This window comes from Plectrocnemia conspersa, unplaced genomic scaffold, assembly GCF_051122295.1.
Source record: "Plectrocnemia conspersa isolate PC_06_02 unplaced genomic scaffold, ASM5112229v1 ptg000005l, whole genome shotgun sequence".
Lineage (NCBI taxonomy): Eukaryota > Metazoa > Arthropoda > Insecta > Trichoptera > Polycentropodidae > Plectrocnemia > Plectrocnemia conspersa.
Genome location: NW_028277169.1, coordinates 34,330,926 through 34,351,741, shown reverse-complemented (window position 1 = coordinate 34,351,741; position 20,816 = coordinate 34,330,926). Strand labels below are relative to the sequence as shown.

The window sequence follows — 20,816 nt, the reverse complement described above, 5'->3', positions numbered from 1 at the left end:
GGAAACGCTTTGTTATCTAGCGTTCATATCAAATCTTTTTATAACACTTATAAGCATATCTAAATCGGATTTTGACCAATAGGAAAGCGCAAAAAACAATTATCCCTTCTCAGAAGTCAAAAATCCACGTCAAAAGCAATAAAATCGTGCCGTCGCCGTCGCAGTGGGAACGCTCGTTACCGAGCGTTCCCACTGCAACGGCGCCGACACGATTTTATTGCTTTTGACGTGAATTTTTGACTTCTGAGAAGTGATAATTGTTTTTGCACTTTGAATACACTTTGACCAACACTTATATCAAGGGTCGTATTTTTATATTTTTTTATGCAGTGTGTCTGTACTTCTTTCTATGTTTATTTTTAATTTTAAACCTTGCGAGATGAGTTGGTTTTGTTTGTATTTTGGATTTGATCTAATCAAAGTTTAAGAACTTTCATTAGGTTAAGTTGGATTTGATTAGTTTGGGTTTGAACAAAAATTTCCGAGATGGCCTTTTATTTCTTTGGTCATTTGGCATAATGTCCATCATGATGACGCACTGGAGAAACCTGTCAATTAATGATGGTCAGATTTGTAATAAAAAATAATAATTAAATTAAATGTATTTAAAAATAACTATGTAGCTTAAAACTTTTTAATTATTTAAAATTATTCACACCACAATTAAAATGCTATAATCCCTTTTTTGTTATTATTGTTTTTGCTCATTCATTCGAGCTTGTTTTTGCTTTAAAGGGCAGATGGGTTTCAATTTACGAGCGGAATGCTTTCGCAATTCCATCAGTGCCAAAGTATTCCGTTCATTTAGCTCTTTTTTCATGCAAATTCCGCCCTTTGCCAAATTTGGCGTCCAACAATGAGCAATTAGGCCAGTTCGATTCGTACACCGTGTACTACACGCTGAACTCAAATAGTCGTTTTAGTGTTTCCAAGGAGGAAGAAGTAACGCTCTTTGGCTCGATTTAATTTGGAAACTTTGCGCGCCAGAGATTGACTTTGAAACTTTCGCCTTTCGACTCTTGTTTCGCCGTGTTTTTGTTCTTTCGCTCCTAATGAAGAGAGTATCCTTCTCGGGGGCGAAACTTTTTACCAAAACGGACCGTGCAATAATATCTATATATAACGTAATTCCTTCTTTCTAAGTTTCTCCGTGAAAAATGATAAAACATAAAATCGTCGGCGACGTATTTACGACTCTCGGCATTAACGACGGAAGCGCTGAAAGCCTTCGGGAGGTACCGACTTTTTCTTTGCTCTTTATTCTCTTCGGGCCGAAGTTACGACGGCTCCGGGAGGGTAGATCAATTTTTTTTCAACTAATTTGCACGTGTGATGTATTATCGCGCGCGTGAAAATCGCAATTTAACCGCGAGAAGCGTACATAAATTGGTCTCGCTTTTCAATGCATACATAAAGCGTAAAAGGTGTACTTTAATCTTGGAAATTCGCACGTAATTTATTATATTATCTAAGAAGCGTGCGATGTTCGCTACAGTTACAATTTTGCATAATGTATTTACAGTACTTAAGGTTATTGCAGAAGATTCTTGGCATACGTCTTAGTTTACGAAGCCGTAGATAAGCCTGCGTTCACAGGGCACTAAATTTCCGCCGAAATTAGCGAAGGAATTCGGTGACGCGTGTAATTGGACGAACGTGTTCACACTAGTGACTACCCGCGCGATAGATAAGCCCATACACCATCTGATGCGGATAGTTGAAGTCGCGTGAAATTGAGAGCAATGAGCATAAATAATAACACTACAACTATTTTACTCAATTTACATGTTAAATTACATGCTTATTCAACTTGTATTACATGATCCTGTTTTTTAGATATCGACTTTTACTTTTTTTTTTACAATTTAATAATATTTTTTTATACAATAAGTATATTTCATTTTCTGTATATAATATTTTTTGTTATAGTCGATTATATCACTTTACTGCTTTATTTCACTTCATATCAATTTGGACAGTAAGATTTATTTATCTGATTTATATGTAAAGTTTTAGGCTGATTTTAAATGTTATTAGTTTTCTCCTTGAAAAAACTAATGAGAGAAAATCAACGCGTAACTTTGCATATAAATCAGATTTTATAATCTTTGGGGCAGAAAATTGTAATCAAGTTTAATCGTAGCGAAATGATGTATATAGTTTACGGCTACTTATGACGCCTAACATAAGTAGCTGTAAAAATAATGCACCTAGCAAAAACTGTATTACTTAATAATAGCAAAAATATATTATTTGTATTTGTTTTAAAATAATTTAGCTTAAAACTTAATTTTCAATAAATTCATTCATTGTAATCAATCGCTAAAATACATTTTTTGAGTATTTTTACAATTTAATTGGTCCGTTATATTATTACTAAATGTCATTATTTTTGTCATATATGTTTTGAATAGCCGCCATTTTGAAACACAATGAGATATTTACAAGATCTATTTTTAGAGTACTTTATATGTCCATTTGATACTTTATTTTATTTTGTTTTTTAGATTAAATTAAGACCATCGTGGCCTAACAGGTTACCCCAATGCGCCACGATGGTCGAAAACAAATTTTAAATTTATAAAACATAAAAAACGTATATATACATAAATATAGCAATACTTAAACATAACAAAAAATTATAAAATATTAAAATTAAATGATACAAACTGGATCAGATCCTCGTAGCTAACATTAAATAAGTCAATATGTAATGCCAGCGTATTAAGGTGCCGGATGGCCACAGCTATAGGCGAGTCGGCAAGTGCGGATGTCCTAGCCCCAACGGCCATCAAAAGAGGTCGCAATCGTGATTCTCGAAAATGTTCCGGAACCCAAAACTGGAATTCCTCGAGAATAGCTGGATTGTCGACAGCACCTTTTAGTAATTTGAAAAATGCTTAGCGACATTCAGCTTTCTGCGAGAACTCAGCGAATCATATCCCAATGCTCCTAAAAAAAAGGCGCTGGGATATAAGTACGGATAATAACCAAATGTCCTTTTGTAAAGGTATCTTAAATACCTTTTTTGAATTTTTTCCACTAAAAGGGAATATTTGGCTATTCGGGGATTCCAAATTATAGATCCCGATTCAAGAATGCTACGAACTAAGGTGTCATAGAGGATGCGAATAACTGACGGATCGTCAAAGTGAAAGGCATTCCTCATAACAAAGCCGAGCATCTTGGAAGATTTATCACAGACGTCGTGTATGTGTAGAGAGAACCTCCATTTGCTCTCGAAAGTGATTCCGAGATCTTTAGTGGTAGTTTCTCTAGTTAAAATGTTACCACCGAGATGGTAGAAATAAGCTGATGGCGAACGGGATCGAGAAAATGACACAGTATGGCACTTTCCGACACTAAAGGGCAGACGGTTAATGGAAGCCCATCTCCACAAAGAGTCTAAATCACTTTGTAGAGAGAAGGAGTCCACAACAGATCGAATGCATTTATATAATTTTAAATCATCTGCGTATTGAAGAAAACTTGAAGTTGTAATTGTTGTATTTATGTCATTAATAAATAACACAAAAAGCAGAGGTCCCAGATTGGATCCTTGAGGAACCCCCGCAGGGGTAAAATATTCTTTTGACAATCGTCCACCATAGGTTACAAACTGTCTACGATTGCTTAAGTAACTCGAGAATAACCGAGTTAAATTATCTGAGCAACCGAGGTTCGACAATTTTTTTAATAATAACCTATGACAAACTTTGTCAAAGGCTTTCTCAAAATCTGTATACACGACGTCTACTTGAATTCCCGCGTCGAGAGAAGTTGTCACCGTTTTGTTGAACGACAGAAGGTTAGTAACAGTTGAATGGGCAGGACGAAACCCGTGCTGTTGGTCTAACAAAACTTGCCGAAAGTGATTATAGAGATACTTATGAATAATTATTTCAAATAATTTAGCAGGAGCTGACAGCACTGCGACTGGTCTATAATTCTTTATATATAATTTGTCACCCTTTTTATGAATAGGGGTGACTTTTGTGCCTTTCCATAGATCAGGAAATGATGATGTTTTGAGAATCAGATCATAAATACATTTTAGAGGAGCAGCGCGACTGACTTCGCAACCCTTCAAAATAAAATCGGGAATTAAAATAATATCTTATCATGTCCTTAAAAATCCACATAAATGACATAAAATGTAAAATAAAAAAATGTTCAAGTTCTTAGCTTTTTATTTTTTACTCTAAGATGCTTAACGAAGTTCTGAAACACGATGACGAATCAAGCTGGCTATCGAACGCTGATATTCTACGAAGTCTATTGGTACTAAAAGTATCATGACCATTAAATTTGAACTACAGCAGTTATCGTGTCCTTAAATTTTTATGATACTGATTATATTTTGATGATACTAATAACAATTTGCGTTATGAGATATATTTCTTACAATCTATCTAAAAGAGGCGGATACATTTTTAATGGACTTCAATGGGTACTTGCTTCAGATATAAATAACGTTTTATTGTATAAAACGTCGATATTTAGATAGTAATTTAAAATGGCTCGACAATTTAAGTGATAATAATATACATATGAAAGTCAGTAATTAATAAATAAATCACTTGATTCAATGTTTTATTGATTGATTTTTAAGAAAAATAATGTTTATAACATATTATATATATATGTTTTAGTGAAGTTATATTTTCACTATTGTAAATATAATTAAACTAACTTCTCTCAAGTCTATATAATCCAATTTGACAGTTAAGATGTTAAGAAAGTCTACTCGCTGTTCAAACCCAAGCCTAAACTAATGAAAGTTGAAAAACTATAGCACACACATATGCACAATTTTTACAGTTAATGTGAATTTTCAATTAAATTATGCAATATTTTTACTAGTAAAATAAAATTTGCTTAACTAGATTTATAATTTCACCGGTCAATATCAGTGAACTATTTATTCACTGCGCAGTAGATCCGGTATGCTTCATAAGATTCCCATGTCGTTTGGACGAAGTACCGTTACACGAACTAGCATGCTTTATCTTTTTCTTCGTTGCATGCGACACCCCTCCCACTTTTATTTATAGAGGATCGGCGTCAGTCCTGGATTGTTAAATGAATAAATTTGATTAACCACTAACTTCATACTATAATTTTTTAATTTTGCGCAGAATTTCAAAGATCTTTTAAATAAATATAGCTATTACAGTCATTATTAACTGTGTTTCTACTATTGTTGTTTACAAAAGAAATAAAATATTTGTATTTATTATAAGAAAAGAGCATTATTATATAATAAAAATAAAATGGTACTAAATATATCTTTAGAAGCGCAGGGTAACACCCCCACGGTGTATGGCTGAAAGGCAAATAGTAGTGGATTCTAATTAGAATGTAACGGTAAACCGTCGAGCTCGATAGGGAATCTTGTGATGCATCCGGTATACCATTTTTTAAAACGAAATTCGCTGGTAGTGTACAGGATTTAACAAATGGCGTTTGCAACTGTCAGTTGAAAACCACGCTTTTTACACGTTTCACACCTGTCCAAAGACAGTTTAGAGCTGCGTATAATTTCACTAGCACCCTTTCAAATCAATTATATTTTCACTTAAAAAAATATATTTTTACCGGTGAAAATGTATTCCAATATGATTTCACTGTAACATATACATAAAATCAAAAACAGTCCTAAACCAACAAAACTACATTTTTAATACTACAAAAAGGCATTAGTGACGTTGTATAGTACTTACACGACTTAAAAAATCTAAGCAAAAAACAAAAAAAATGTGATGTTATCTCATCTTTGTGACAAAAATCTTGTACAGTGAATTATTTTGAAATCTCACTTATCCAATAAAAAAACTCTTTAAAATTTATCTTTTCTTTGATAGCTAACGATTTACCTTTAACTTTTACTGCTTTAGGTATAATAATAACACAATTCATGTAAATTTCAAACAAATTCAGATATGGAACATAACATAAAATTGCTACGTTTCAAATGAACCATTTTATGTTGGTTATATTTTGATTATTGAAATCATCAAACCCAAAACCTTGCAATTCCACTGAATTTTTGGCCTTCGATCATGCTCCACATCCACAGGCTGCCTAATCCATACTCTAGAATGCTTACTCTGTAACACACGTAACAAGTGATCCTACCCTATAAAAAAAACTATGTGAAACACACGAGATTGTGCTATTATTTTTAATATATTGCATATTGTGTATTTAATACTCCAGATACAGATTGTATTTATGATAGTATTTGTATTTAAGATTGTAGATGTATCTTATTAATTCTCCGTTATCTTTGTTACAGAACCAAAAAAAGACAAGAATGAAAGCGGAGGAAGTAGCGGAGGCGGCAGCCAGGGAAGCAACGGGGGCAACGAACATAACAACGATGGTTCGACGCAAGGGCAGCAGCGAGCCGACCGACCCGCTACCCTGGCTCCCGGAAAACTATCCAGAAGACTCATGTGTTACCACGCCGACCACAGTGAGTTTTTTTCCATTATATGGCTATAATAGTAACCTTTTATTTTTAATAATAATGTTACCCATAAATTTTAATTGGTTATTGCCACGAACGTACGTGTTTTGCTGTCGTATATTATAAATCAGAACTTGGACTTATTGTTTTGACCAAAAAAATGCTTACATTGCTTTAGAAAAATTCATAATGTTGATTCCGATAATGATGTCTTAAAATCCCAGATTTTCAAATAATTCCATGCATATTACATAAAGCAGTTCAAATTTGTCAACTCTCACATATTTATATCGTTATAAGATGCATTAGGTGTTGTCTTATTTTTATACATTTGAAATTTTCGATTCAAGCAACCACGATTGATGGCGTTCTTATGGGGGGAGGGTAAACTTTTTTAAAATGAATATAATACAGTTCAGTTTGATGCTAGTTCGGCTGAACTCTTGTTTGTTTCAAGTCGGAAGCGAAGTAATAGTGTGTAGTACACTTTTATATACTATATTCAGAGAGTATGTCCTTCGCTTATATTACACATAATAATTTATACTTATCAATATAGATGTCACCGATTCCCAGACTTTCATACATACTTGTATGAAAGTTAATACATATTTGTAGGTATTCATTATGTCTGATTGACTTCCAGTTGGCACAGATTTAACCCGTTGTAACGCATTGGACTTACGCCTGTCAGGCTACAATGGAAGATTTAAAAAAAACTTTAGTTAGAATTCCATTTGCAGTTTACAGTGCTGTAAACATGGCACTTGAAATGCGGGTTTTTGTGTCACCAACTGTATTTTTTGAATGTCCATATTGGCAAAGTGCATTCTGATCCAATCGGCATGCCAACAAGAAACAACTAATTTGTATCAACTATTTAGTTGGTCTGACATTAGAATTTGTTCAATAAACTTGTCAGTTAATGTATCGTATTTATGTATTTCTGTGCTAGGAATGTCAGGAAATATATGTTTTACTTTTTCTGATGTTTGATCGTGTTCCTTTTATTTTTTAAGAAATATTTGTGATACATATGGCTTAAAATTTAAAATAATGAGAAGTAACATTGACGTATTTACATTAAAAAAATATCAACATTTTTTTATATTTATCTCTCTATAGATCTGCGAAATAATGTGAGATGTTTCTATCATTTAAGTAAGTGCACTAAATGTGTCATATTGTTGAGAGTGTTAAATTACAAAAAAATTATATAAAATTCTGTCCTGTGTACATACACATACCAGTACGGCTTTTCATGGCGACCGACTAATCACAGAGCAGACATTTATTATATATTTTTATGGCAAAGTCTTGTATTACATATAGTATTTTTCATATCGGAGAGCCAATTTCTCACTCATTTATTCTCCAATAAGTTGACTAAATTAATTAATAAGGTTTGTAATAAGGGCAATTTGTTTTATTTTTTATTAATAACTTCATTTAACTTAAAAAATAAAATGAGGAGTTATGCTTATTGTCCTTTAAGTTGGCATAAGTGTATATTAAATTGGACATTTAAAATAAAAAGGCTCGTATTTTTCGGATCAGAATTTAAATATGGCTTTGGTCAGAATTTTTAATATATTTAAACTAAATGTATGCTTATTAATTATAAAGATATGTTGGATAATAATATAAAATATAATAGATAACTCTATTTTAGAAATAGTTGATAATATAAAATATTTATAAGTAATTGTAGAGGGAAAAAATAATTTTAAAGAACATTGTTTTTACATATTAAAAAATTGTAGAAAAATAGGTATATTATCTAGGAAGAGAAATATGTTAAGTATAAACACAAAAAATAATCTGTAATATTATTATATTGCCCCACTTTAGTTATTATGCAACCATATATATGCTTAATAAATTAGATAAAACGATGTTGCTAAGATTACAAAATAGGGCAATGAGAATAGTTTTAAATAATAATTGATTTACTAGTTGTAGAAGTATGATTGATAGATTGGAGTGGTTGGACGTGCAAGAAATATTGAAAATAAATGTTATAAATAAATGTTATAAATAAATGTTTGAAATATAAAAAAAAAATTATATACATATATAAAAGCTAGAAAATAATATGTTACCAGAGTATTTTAATAAATATTTAATAAGAAATAAAGATTTATGCACATAAAATGAATACTAGAAATAAAGACAATTTAAGGATAGCTAGGTATAAGAAAATGAGTACGGCCAGTGGAATGATGTACGGAGGTGTGAATTTGTATAATAATATTCCTAGGACAATATGCAAAAAAAATGTAGTATGTTTCCTTAATGGAATAAAGAAACACCTTCTTTCATTAATAAATAAATTATAATGTTTTATATGTATGTTTTGATTAAATTTGTTTATTATATAAACATTTAGTTATATTAGCTAAATAAATCAATAAAATAAATAAAGTTTATAATTAAAGGTCAGAATACATCAATCAAAATAAATATTAGACGTTCAGAATTTATATTAAATCGTAAGAATTATTTTGGCAGATGGTCAGAATAATTTTTTTCAGTCAGTGTTTATTACATTTCATTGATCAGTATTTATAAAGAATAGCCCGTATTTATATTATATGATCTGTATTGTAACCTCAAGGTCAGTTTTATGTTGACAGATGGTCAGCATAATAATGCATGGTCATTATCAAGTTATTTTAGGACCAACTTGTTTGGTTGGGCTTGCAACATTGTCAGATGTCAACACAACAAGCCAAGCGCCGCCGCCTCTCTGTCGTTATTCACGCTTCGTTCGTCGCTTTGAATACCTTTGCGTCCCACATACAATTAAATAGATTTGTTACAGATTCATTGAAAGTAATTCATAGGGTATTCACTATTCTGACAAACTCTTTAGGTGCGAGCGAGATATTTTATAATATATTTTTAAAATAAATTATTTATTGTCCATTTATCATATATTTATAAATGTTATCATTTTTTTAATTCATATGTTCATCCTATATTTTAATTCTGACCGTGTGCTATTTTTATTCTAAACATTTGATATTTTTTTCTGACTCAATAATATAATTATGACCATTCATTATTTTAATTCTGATCGTCCTGTATTTTCATTCTGACCGTATACTATTTTTTTCTAACCGTTTTATATTTATTCTGACCCTGAATAATATAATTATAACCAGGCCTTTAATAAAAGTCGGACCGAAATTTTATATTTATTCTTACCCAAAGTTGATTTAAATTTGATTTAATTGTTGCCTATTTAAACTAGTATAAATATAATTTCACTAACTGTTTCAGTGAAATCATATCCGAATACATTTTTGCCGATTGATATTTCTACTATTAAAAATTTAATTTATTGCCAATAAAAAATACTATAATAAGCTAAATGACTAATTAAGCAATAATTTTGTTCTTTCAGTGGTGGACTCCATGTCTGGCTCTCAATTACCTCAACTTTCACAACTGCCTCAACTGCCGCCGCCGCCTCTTCAACTCCCGCCACAACTTGTACTGTCCGAGTTACCAGAACCCCCGATCCCCCTCTCGGAGATCGGACCCATTCCACCGCCACCGATGTTTAGTTCGCCTAGTCCGACGTCCATCATGCGGCAAAAATGCTCGCTGTCAACCTCTTGCGGTATAGGCCCCGGCAATCTCCTCAACGCAACGACTCTAGACCTCTCAGACTATGATTACGAAGGTAATGTCTTTAAAATTCTCGCTGAATTGCAACAACGGAAGATATTTTATAATCCGCTCTTTGCAGCCGATCAAGACGAACCTCTAGGTATGATGGACGACGTAGATTCAGATCCCGAAGACAACCACCTGAGACTGCGATCCATGCAGCCCGATCCTACCATAGACACGTCGCGAGTCGAAGAGATTCCCACCAAGGAGCCCATCTTCAACGCAGTTCCGCTAAAGTCAGCCCTGAAGAAACGATGCTCCGGTCCCGGTGGAGGTTCAGGTCCGGGAACGCCGACCCAAGAAGGCAGACCGCTAGCGCAAAGACAAGACCAATTACATGCCAGTTTCAAGTCAGTATCTCCGTCAATTTTATACCATACATATATTTAATCTAATTTTACTCTACGGCTACTATATATTATATATATCCTCTCTCTATTAGAATTGCACAGTAGGAAAAAAGTGAATCGTTTCAATGTTCACTTCGTTGCATTTGTGCATCTGTTGCTGTTTTATTTTTACTTGAATTTTACATCTTTAAGAGAGGATTATATGTGATTTTTTTAACTAACGAAAGATTTTTTAACTGATTTTTTAATGTCCTATTTTGTTTTTGCCGCTTTTACCAGAAGGCCTCCTCCAAGGCCGAGGATAAGAATCTGGTAAATTTGTTACAAATAACTGAGTTTATAAAATTTATATATGTATGTTCTGCACACACTTTTCCTTCATTTGTATATTACCTTGGTGGGTTAAATGAAAACCTTTTATGAAACAAAACAGGTAGGAAAGAACATCATTGTCTCAAGTAGTATCTATGCAATTGCAAATTTTACAGCACTTTTTTAGTGACAATATTGTTTTTAAAAAGCTTAAAAGCGCTGCAATAAAATCCACTTGTTATTCAAGAATTTTTTTGAGATCCCTTAAATTGCTGTAATAAATTCTGATGTCACTATTCAGTGTGCCTTACTTAGGCCACTCATACACTTGCTGCACCGACAGACATACATCACCGTACTGAATTTTCATCCATCGATGAATTTCAATGGGTTTTACCCCTTAATGATTGCATATACATACTTGATTCGTACTTAAACTATCGGCTACTCTTCAAACTATATGTAACACTGCTGCCAATTTACAAGACAATCGAGTATTTTTATCGCACTTATAAGGTTTTCATTTAATACACCTTCGTATGTATATACTTTTACATTCACATCGCTTTCACTTTCTCATCGTCCCAAAAATAAAAAAATATGTGTATGTATCTATAATTAATGTTATCATTGATTCTACAGTTTTATATTTATTATATACTTTTTAAATGTTGCATGTATGTCGACTATTTTGTGGTGTTTAGTATCTAAACTTTGTTTAATTATCGTTCCTCTTTACTGAGACTAAACCGTTTTTTGAGAATTATTTATATTTGTCTTTTATTTAATAGTAGAGATTAAGGTTTGATACTAGACCCCTCAAATATTTTTTTTGCTTTGTTAATTTCGTCTGGTTCTTTAATCTTTATTTACGTTTGATTCACACTTTACAGCAGTCGACCGGTGAGATTAGCTTGCGCTATGGAAAACAAGGAGAACGCTAGGCCATATATAATTAGAGAAGACGACCGCACGCCAACAGGCATGGGATCTGACGGCATCCACTTCAGAGAAGAACATTCCAATGACAACGACCGACTCGCGGCGAAGATAGCTCGGAAAGAAAGTTTAAACATTAAGTTGGCCCTTAGGCCGGATAGACAAGAACTCATCAATAGGTTAGTATCGCTAAACATATATTTTTAAATCTTAGCAATAGTATAATTCAAGTCTTCTGGCGATTAAATGACGGAGAGGATTAATTTAACCGCATCCAGAAGCTTGACACGTTGGCTTTGATCATAACAAGAATTAACGCGAACGGATAATGAGACTCTAGAATTTGTTTTCTTACCGATTGCAGATTGAAAATTCACCGCGTGCTCTTTTTAGCGCCGTGGCTAAAGGGAGATTGGAATTTAGAGAGTTTTATGTAGGTAATTTGCGATAATCTTGAATGATTCGAAAAAAGATCTAACATTTATGATGTATTTAAAGTTGGACAAACTGTCCGTGTGTCTGTCGTGAAGATGAACTAATTTAAATTGCTTTTATCTATCATAATTTAAAAAAAATAAAACCTAAAATAAACATAAAAAAATAAAACATTTTCAAAGCTAGTTTAGAATTTTTTACTAATTATGTTTGTAGTAATAATAATAATAATATTTAAAGTATTTGTTTGTTAACTCATTTTTGTTAGTATTGTATTATCTCTTTCTAAAAATTGAAATGAAAAATTTGCACAACTATTTTTTAACAATATATTTTTCCATTACATCTCTTTCTTTTCTTTTCGGTCAAAACCTTTTTTCTTTATCTACCTTTCGTTTTTTCTTCTACATTACATATATTTTTTTTCAAATCTTCCTTGACACAATCTCTTTTTGGGCCAGCCTCTCTCCCTTTATATTGGATTTTAATCATTTTATTTTATTTTCTTTGAGTCATTACCTTTATTTCTATTTGATTTTTTAAATTTAAATTTAGCACTTAACCAACGGGTCAGATAGTACCTACCTCTCATATTCCCTAATGGTAACCCACAAAACAGGTGAAACTAGCTTTTTTCACCTCTTGTGTTTTTAATGACTACATATTGTGCTGCCATCTATGGAAAATATTACGACTTTTTTTATGGAATGATACCTAATTTATTTTCAGCGTAACAGCCATAAATTAAATAATTAATAATAATTTGATTTACACCAACTGTAAATATTTCTTCTTAAATAATTTTTTTTTATGTGAATGAATTATGTTTCAATTTTGATTCAAAATTATTGATAAAATAATTTAACTTTTGACTTTTTTTTAATTATTCCTTCTAATTCTAAAACTATCATTTTTTCTTTTAACTTTGCAATGCGTAAATTCTCGCAAAGTTGGAGATTGGTAAACAGCAGGCGGCAAAAATACGCCCCGTCGGTTAAATGTTAATAATTACTAGACATAATTTTAAAAATTTTGTATAATTTTTGTTTATTTGAAGTCTATATTCAGATGTTTATTTTTATAAGGTGCAGTAAGTCGAGATCAATCTTATCTTTTTATGCTGTGATCTTAATTTCAATAACAATAGCTAAAGCATAACCTTGTGGTGGTACCCTAAGAAGTCCTACAATAATACCAAAGATTATAAAACTACATTAATAGAATGATATTGTGATAACAGTTTTCTTGTGCTACCAGCTGTCATTAGTAACATAATTATTATCAGCTAAGTCTTGATGGTTGTTCAAATACCAGTTTTTATTATAACACAAATAACAATCAGATTTATAATACATTTAATTTAGGCATGCTTGTAGTAAAGATAACTATTTTTAGCACTAAAAGTCTATAATTATCCAAATAATTTATACATGTGTTGTTTTTTTCGGTAATTTTTATTACCTCTTATTTTATTTTAAATATGTGATCATGTTCAAGTGAATTACCAGTGAAGTTATAATTTCACTGACTTTAGTGAAATCATATCCGAATATATTTTCAACGGTAGATATATATTTCCACTAGCGAAAATATAATTTAACTGACAGGCGCTAGTGAAATTATATGCTGTTTTAAAAGATATAGAAAACTTAATTTGATAGTTGCGAAACGTCCATTTGATTTTAAAAATCCAAACATAACCTAAACCAAATCCAACTTGGCCTAATAAAAGTTCTAAAATTAACTATAGTTTTTAAACTTTTTTTCAGGTTAATTAGTTTATTTTAAATATTGTAGTATTTGGTCTAATTTATCATACTGAGCCATGAAACTGTTAATCTTTATCGATACATTTAAACTGACTTAGTAAAATTATATATATATTAGTAAAAATATAATTTCACTGATAATACACATTCACTGTAACATCTATATTAACGCTTCAAATGTCTCAAAGGAGTTTCTCGATCGTTTGTCATGTATTAACCTTTTGTATTGCAAATTTTAAATGCACATCTCTGACATATGATTATGTTCTTTACAGAAACATACTTGTGCTGCAAAGCGACAACGAACGCCAGGAATCTTGGGACGCGATCGGTGCTCGACTCATACGGCGGTTATCAATGCGGCCAACGCCCGAAGAGCTGGTTGAACGAAATATACTTAAAAGTACAATTTTTTCCATCTATTTACAAATATATTTAAAACTGTTTTTTTTTTTAATAATCAATATAATTTTTGAACAGCTCAAACACCCGCCGAAGAGCGAAAGCAGAGAGAAGAGAAGAAACGATACTTGTTACGGAAACTCAGTTTTCGGCCAACTGTTGAGGAACTGAAAGAGAAGAAGATTATTAGATTTAACGACTACATTGAAGTAACGCAAGCTCATGATTATGATAGGTATGTTGACAACAATGCTACTTAAAGGCTTTGAATCTAATGTTTTAACAATTTTGAATGATTTTATAGGAGGGCTGATAAACCTTGGACGCGATTGACACCACGAGATAAGGCTGCCATACGTAAGGAATTGAACGAGTTTAAGAGCTCTGAAATGACGGTGCATGAGGAGAGTCGTCACCTTACGAGGTTTGTTACATTCAATGGAAAGCTAAACATCTAATTAATGCTAAGTGAACTATTATTTTTCTAATGCTAGCATAACTCATTGGCTATCAATCATAGCTTGCTGTAAATCTATTCCATTTATGCTTGAAGAAATATATATTCACTGATTCTCCAAGAAGCAAATCATTAGATAAAGGACATTTTTTCTTATGCATTCCTTGCTATTCAAAATTGTATTAATTTTTCTCATTATGTGTCAAAGAATTCGATTATGTTCTGTTATATTTTCAATAGATTTATTACCAGTACAATTATATTTTCACTGATATTTCAGTTAAATCATATCGGAATATATTTTCATCCCTAGATATATATTTCTACTAGTGAAATTATATTTTATTTGACAGGTTCTATTGAAATTATATGCTGTTCTAAACTATCATTTGACAGGCATGAAAAGTTTTAATTAAATGGTCAGAATTTAAATCAACTCTGACAAATTGACGTCCCTGCAATATAAATTCTGACCTGTTTAAATATTCACTGGAAAATACCTATTCCCTATGAAGTATATAATATCGGCAACTACTTTGAGAATAAAATATGAAAATATAATACTGTTTTATTTACAGTAAGATAAAATAAACAAAGTGCAAGGAAATATAACTATTTTTACATACACAATTTGAAAAAAAATAGTGTTAATATTCATAAAAATCTACAGTGGACCCCCCAATAACACGGTAAATTGCGGACGTGCTATTTGGGTGCGTGTAATTGCGGACCAGAAAATACTCTGCAATATGTATGTACGAATCAGGCGCGTGTGGTAAAATATCTTTCCTTTGCCTTGCTCACGCATAAATTAAGTCATACAAATAGCACGTCCCTACTTTACCGTGTTATTGGGGGGTCTAATATACATAAATAAAAGGTTTGCGAACAATACGGCAGAAATATGGAAGGGAATACATAGAGAAAAATTTTCAAACACATCGTTTTTGTAAAAAAATTCGATTAATAGGCTCAAATATATTACAAACTTAAGTAGAAAATGTAATCAAAAATTCCAAAGACGTGAAGTTTAAGGAAATGATAATACACCCACAGAATTATTAAAATTACTAGATGAAGAAAGTATTACAATATTGCTGATTGTTTTTGATTGGATGTGGCAAGAGAAGAAAGAAAGACCGAGAATAATAACAAACGAATATTGCCCTGTGTAATTATACAAACTTGTACATCCCTCACGGCATATGACCAATCATGGCTAAAATTTAAAAAAATAGAATTGGCGAATGTGGATGTATCATCCCTTTTTTGATTCTATACTTATTTTATTGTAATTGTAATTCTTTTTTTATGATTGATTCCAGGTTCCATCGACCCTGACAAGTAAGCGGACAGCGATTGTGCGAGGGCAGCGGCCTTCGGAGAAACATCCTCTTGCATGAGAACTACAAGAGTTCTCGCGGCGCTTGATGCGGACACCGCGTCTCCCCTCGTACAATCCATTACTCAACATCTCGCAAATCGCATACACTTCAACCTGCGGCTGAACGACGCTCGTCCGTCTCCAAGGCTACTCTCGGTTGAACCATCAGCAACATACCATCAACAGTCGAAAGCAAAGCGAGACTTCCTTAATCTCCGAGGGTCAAGTTCATCAAGTTGACAAAAAACAAAAACAAACATACAACAACAACAAAAAAAGCATCCGCTTTTTGACTACGGCTTCGGGCTCACTAGTCTTCCTTTCCTTGGCAAGTTTTAACTTACATTGCCGGGATATCTGTCAATATGTCATTTATATAGAAGGTATCGGCTTGCATAAATAAATGTATACAGTTGTTTTATTTTTATATATACAGGGTTGCGTGCTTCTTAATTTCAAGTCAGTTGTGTGTCTTATTCAGTGAAGTTTTAAATGATTTGTACTGTGTTGTGAAATATTTAAATTAAAATAAATAAAACTGAAGGTGTTACATTAATGATTAAAACTGTGAACGTTTTTGTTACAATTGTGATTTTTTTATTATTACATGATCTCTAGATACTTTGGTTAAACATGAATGCCATCATTTTAGACACCAAATTATTATTATTATATATGCTTATTTAAATGTATATTCATTATATATTGTATTTATATTTTAGCAGTGCATTTTTTATTTAATCCGCATCAATTTGACAAATAAATATATTTTTACCGTAATCTTCGATCCAATGTATATCTATTGATTGTTTAATAATGAGATTACTTACACATACGTAGTGTTTAATGATTAAGCAAAAAAATATATAAATATAAATAAAAAATGAAAATATTTTATCCTAGCTTAATGTAATGCGATGAAATATATTATTATTCATTGAATTTGTTGGTGGTTACCACGTTTTTACGGGCAGGGGGTGCCTTTTACAATTAGTATAAAATTTGGATCAATTTTGTTACTGTGATTAACGCTGGTCCTCATTTTTCGATTATTTTATATATTTAAATAAAAATGTACGGTGCAATACGATCGTTATTAAAATTTCTTTTATCTAATTTTATTGTTTTATATCCTCAAATTATGATTAATTAATAATTTCGCCCCCTTTTTTAGTTTCAAATGTGTATTTTAGAAGTAGTGATGATTAATAAAAAAAAGAACAAAATATTACATACAAATGTAGATTATTATACAATTTTTTCGAAAAAAGCGAAACCAAAATCAAACGTTACAAAACGATCTTGCACTAATGATTCGATGTAAGGCTAATTATTTGTACGTGCGCTATTCAACAGCAATATTGAATGTTGTAATCGCTTATTATTTCGTTCACCGCGAATCAAAAACGAGGCATTTACCGAGTGATTTGGCCCTTGGGATCATCGATGACACGTTCATAGCTTTAAGTGACTAATTTACGATGATGATGTTATGGAAATTTAACAAAAAAATGGTACGTAGGATATGGTTATTTTATTTTAGACAGTATTAAACAACATTCAATCGATATTAAGAGATATTTGATTTAGATCTCACGATACTTAAGGATCCATTTGTAAATGAGGATATTTTTTTTGTTTATATATATTATATATAAATAAAATAAAAAAAGTTGAATGATTAATAATTAGTGTAATAATTCTAATAATAATATAATACTTAGCGTACTTTGTGCTAGAATATTGTTATTACTTTTAAGGATTACAATGTGATACACTATGTTGCGAAGTGGAAGCCGTGTAAACAAACGCTTGAACTGCTTAACTGTCCTGAATTGTTGATTTTTGACCCTATTATGATTTCACAAAACGGTTTTGTATATGATGATTTATATTCATCGTTTATTGCATTTATGATACGCGATTTTATTTTAGATTTATTAAAGTATTTCAAAAAAACAGGGTTACCACAAATCTTTTCGAATAAAAATAAAAGTTTTTTAGCAATGTTTCAAATTTTTGTAAAATTTTTGTGATTCTCTTCTAAAATAATTTGAGAACCATAAAATGTGATTTTACTGCCGAAGCAGTATCGATATTGTTACATCTATACTATGTACTAAAAAAATACAAATTAGACTTATATATTAATAATATACATGCAACAAAATAAGTGACAAAACAATATTTTAATTCTGAAGTAGTTTGCAATGTATAAATAGGTTAAAATACAGTTGTTGAAGCGTTGTTTTGTATATATTTATAAAATGTATTTGCAATTTTCAGTGACAGTTGGTAGATTTTAGCCGATATGTTTCCAATTCCAACGCAATTCGGTTGATTATATTATGTATGTAAATAAATACAAGCGTTTGTTATATGAGACGAGACGATCATTACAATGTTACGATTCTTCTTGTCTCGCGTAACGAATGTTTGTCATTAATAGCTTTTGTTATTATACAAAAAAATGTTAAATTATCAAATAGGAGAAGGTGTCGTAATCTTAGGACAATTGTACCTCTTTTTAATTTTTATCAAAACTTTTATTGTTTTTAAACAGTTTTTATTAACTTAGGAGTGATTCAAAATAGAATGATTTAAAAATCTATATACACTCAATTTTAATAAACATAAAAATTTTCACTACTCTGCCACGTATATATATAATATTTATTAAAAACATGCAGATTTTTTTTTATATATTCTTAAATACCACAATAAATTGACTGGATGGCTGCTAAAATAAGAATGACAGCCGTTGACATTTTATTAATATATTTTTCAGTCGTAAAACTTACATTTTCTTCATAAAAAAAATGTTCTTTAATATTTAGGTACAACATATTTTAATCAAAAGTGTCCCAGAGTACGACATCTTCCCCTAAAAATTAATTAAAATACGCTCTTAATTTAATATTATTCCCTTAATCGTAATCGAAATAAAAGCAATTTGTACAGTATAACAGCGATTGGTGCATATCAAATGTTGTGAATATGAATTGCTATCTAAAGTTAAAGAAACGAGGAAGATTACGCTTAATCACAACAACAACAACAACAGAAGTCTCTTACGACTTTATAAATGTTCCATTGCTTGTGTGTGTGTATATATATTATATATTTTTCTTAAAAAGTCATCAGCCGAACAAAATATTTTATGAATCTTCCTCGACAATGTATATAGATGTTACGTACTGTGTTTTTTACAGTAATTATATACAATCACTACGTGTCTGTATTTTTTTATATCGGCTTCTGTGCTACAATTTCAAATTTGTATTTAACCGACTTGTTTTTAAAAATATTGTTTATTTATGTGTTCATTTTGGTGAAATTTGTCCTCACGAAATGTTTGCTTACGTAATCGATTCGTAAATATGGAAAAGAAGAGTACATGTACATACTAATCGGAATGAAAATATTTTGTTTTGCACTATCGATAAATACACAAACATTATGAAATTTGCTGTTTTATTCCATGTATAACACTCCTTTATAAATCCTTTTCCTTGTCTCCTATATTTAAAAAAAATACTACTTTTTCATATAAGCGTTTACAGTAAGGAGGAAAATACATAGTACGGTAAGGCCCCGCTTTACGCGGTTGTTTGGGATACCACAAAATTGGGCACGACTTCGTTGCTTTCTCGCGATGCATTTCAATACGAACACTTGTTTGCTGCGATTTTTGGGATTCAACATTATAGTGTACGTATAAACATATAACCATAACATGTATATTATTTTATTGTGATAAATATGTCAATTTTTAGTTTCTAAAATGGGTGACTGCAAAAAAAAAGGGAATCAATAAGAAAAAGCATTTCGCTGTACACTAAAATGCAAGTGATCAGACGATTAGATGCAGATGAACGGCAATCTGATATAGTTGCTGCATTAAATTTGTCTACTTCAACATTACGAACAATTCTAAAAAATCGTATCATCAGTAACTACAACCACAAGGACTTTAACAACTAAAATTACCCGTTCTAAAAGCAACGTTATTGAGGAAATGGAAAAACGACTTTCCATCTGGATTGACGATGAAGTTGAACGCAATATGCCATTAAGTCGATCAATTATATGAAAAAGGTAATATGAGTATTTCGTAGCTAGTTGAGGGTGATTTCATCCATTTAGAAACAGAAACAATCTTCATAACATACTTTTCGATATTAAGAGCAATCATTAAACGAGGGAATTATCCTCCTGAATTAGTTTTTAATGTTGATGAAACAGACATTTTTTGGAAGAGAATTCCAAAATGTACATTTTTATCCCGTGAAGAAAAACGAGCACTAGGATTTAAAACTGCAAAAGATCGTTTACTGGGTGGTAACGCTAATGAAGACTGCAAAAACCTCAAGAGCAATGAAGGAAATTTCAAAATCATATTTACCAGTGATTTGGAAATCACTATGAAAATTTTTGCCATTCTGTTAAATGTTACTGCAAATTTAAAAAACTAGAACCGAACCGAAAGCTTTGTAAATTTCGTCCAGGGCACCATGAGTGCCCTGAACGAAATTTACAGAGTCCAATCCGTAAGCTGTCATGCACCACCAGATCATCACATAGGGTGAGTGCTTGATGAATCGATTAATGCATA

General features: G+C 31.4%; 1 protein-coding gene across 15 annotated transcripts in view; it reads left to right on the top strand.

Annotated features, from left to right (window-relative positions):
- LOC148235498 (phosphatase and actin regulator 2) overlaps nucleotides 1-19,666 on the top strand; it is a 309,559-nt gene extending 289,893 nt beyond the window's left edge. For 8 of the 15 annotated variants that reach the window (XM_088187114.1, XM_088187113.1, XM_088187112.1 and 5 more), the window contains 9 exons: nucleotides 6,299-6,478; nucleotides 9,882-10,163; nucleotides 10,230-10,503; nucleotides 11,709-11,933; nucleotides 12,119-12,187; nucleotides 14,234-14,361; nucleotides 14,439-14,595; nucleotides 14,665-14,784; nucleotides 16,143-16,716. In XM_088187114.1, the coding sequence (XP_088043240.1) occupies nucleotides 6,299-6,478; nucleotides 9,882-10,163; nucleotides 10,230-10,503; nucleotides 11,709-11,933; nucleotides 12,119-12,187; nucleotides 14,234-14,361; nucleotides 14,439-14,595; nucleotides 14,665-14,784; nucleotides 16,143-16,158 (1,451 nt within the window). In that variant the 3' untranslated portion in view covers nucleotides 16,159-16,716. Of the gene's footprint in view, nucleotides 1-6,298; nucleotides 6,479-9,881; nucleotides 10,164-10,229; nucleotides 10,504-10,782; nucleotides 11,415-11,708; nucleotides 11,934-12,118; nucleotides 12,188-14,233; nucleotides 14,362-14,438; nucleotides 14,596-14,664; nucleotides 14,785-16,142 lie in introns of those variants that run through there. The other 7 variants (XM_088187115.1, XM_088187111.1, XM_088187110.1 and 4 more) reach the window with 3 other exon arrangements.
- Nucleotides 19,667-20,816: the final 1,150 nt, after the last annotated feature.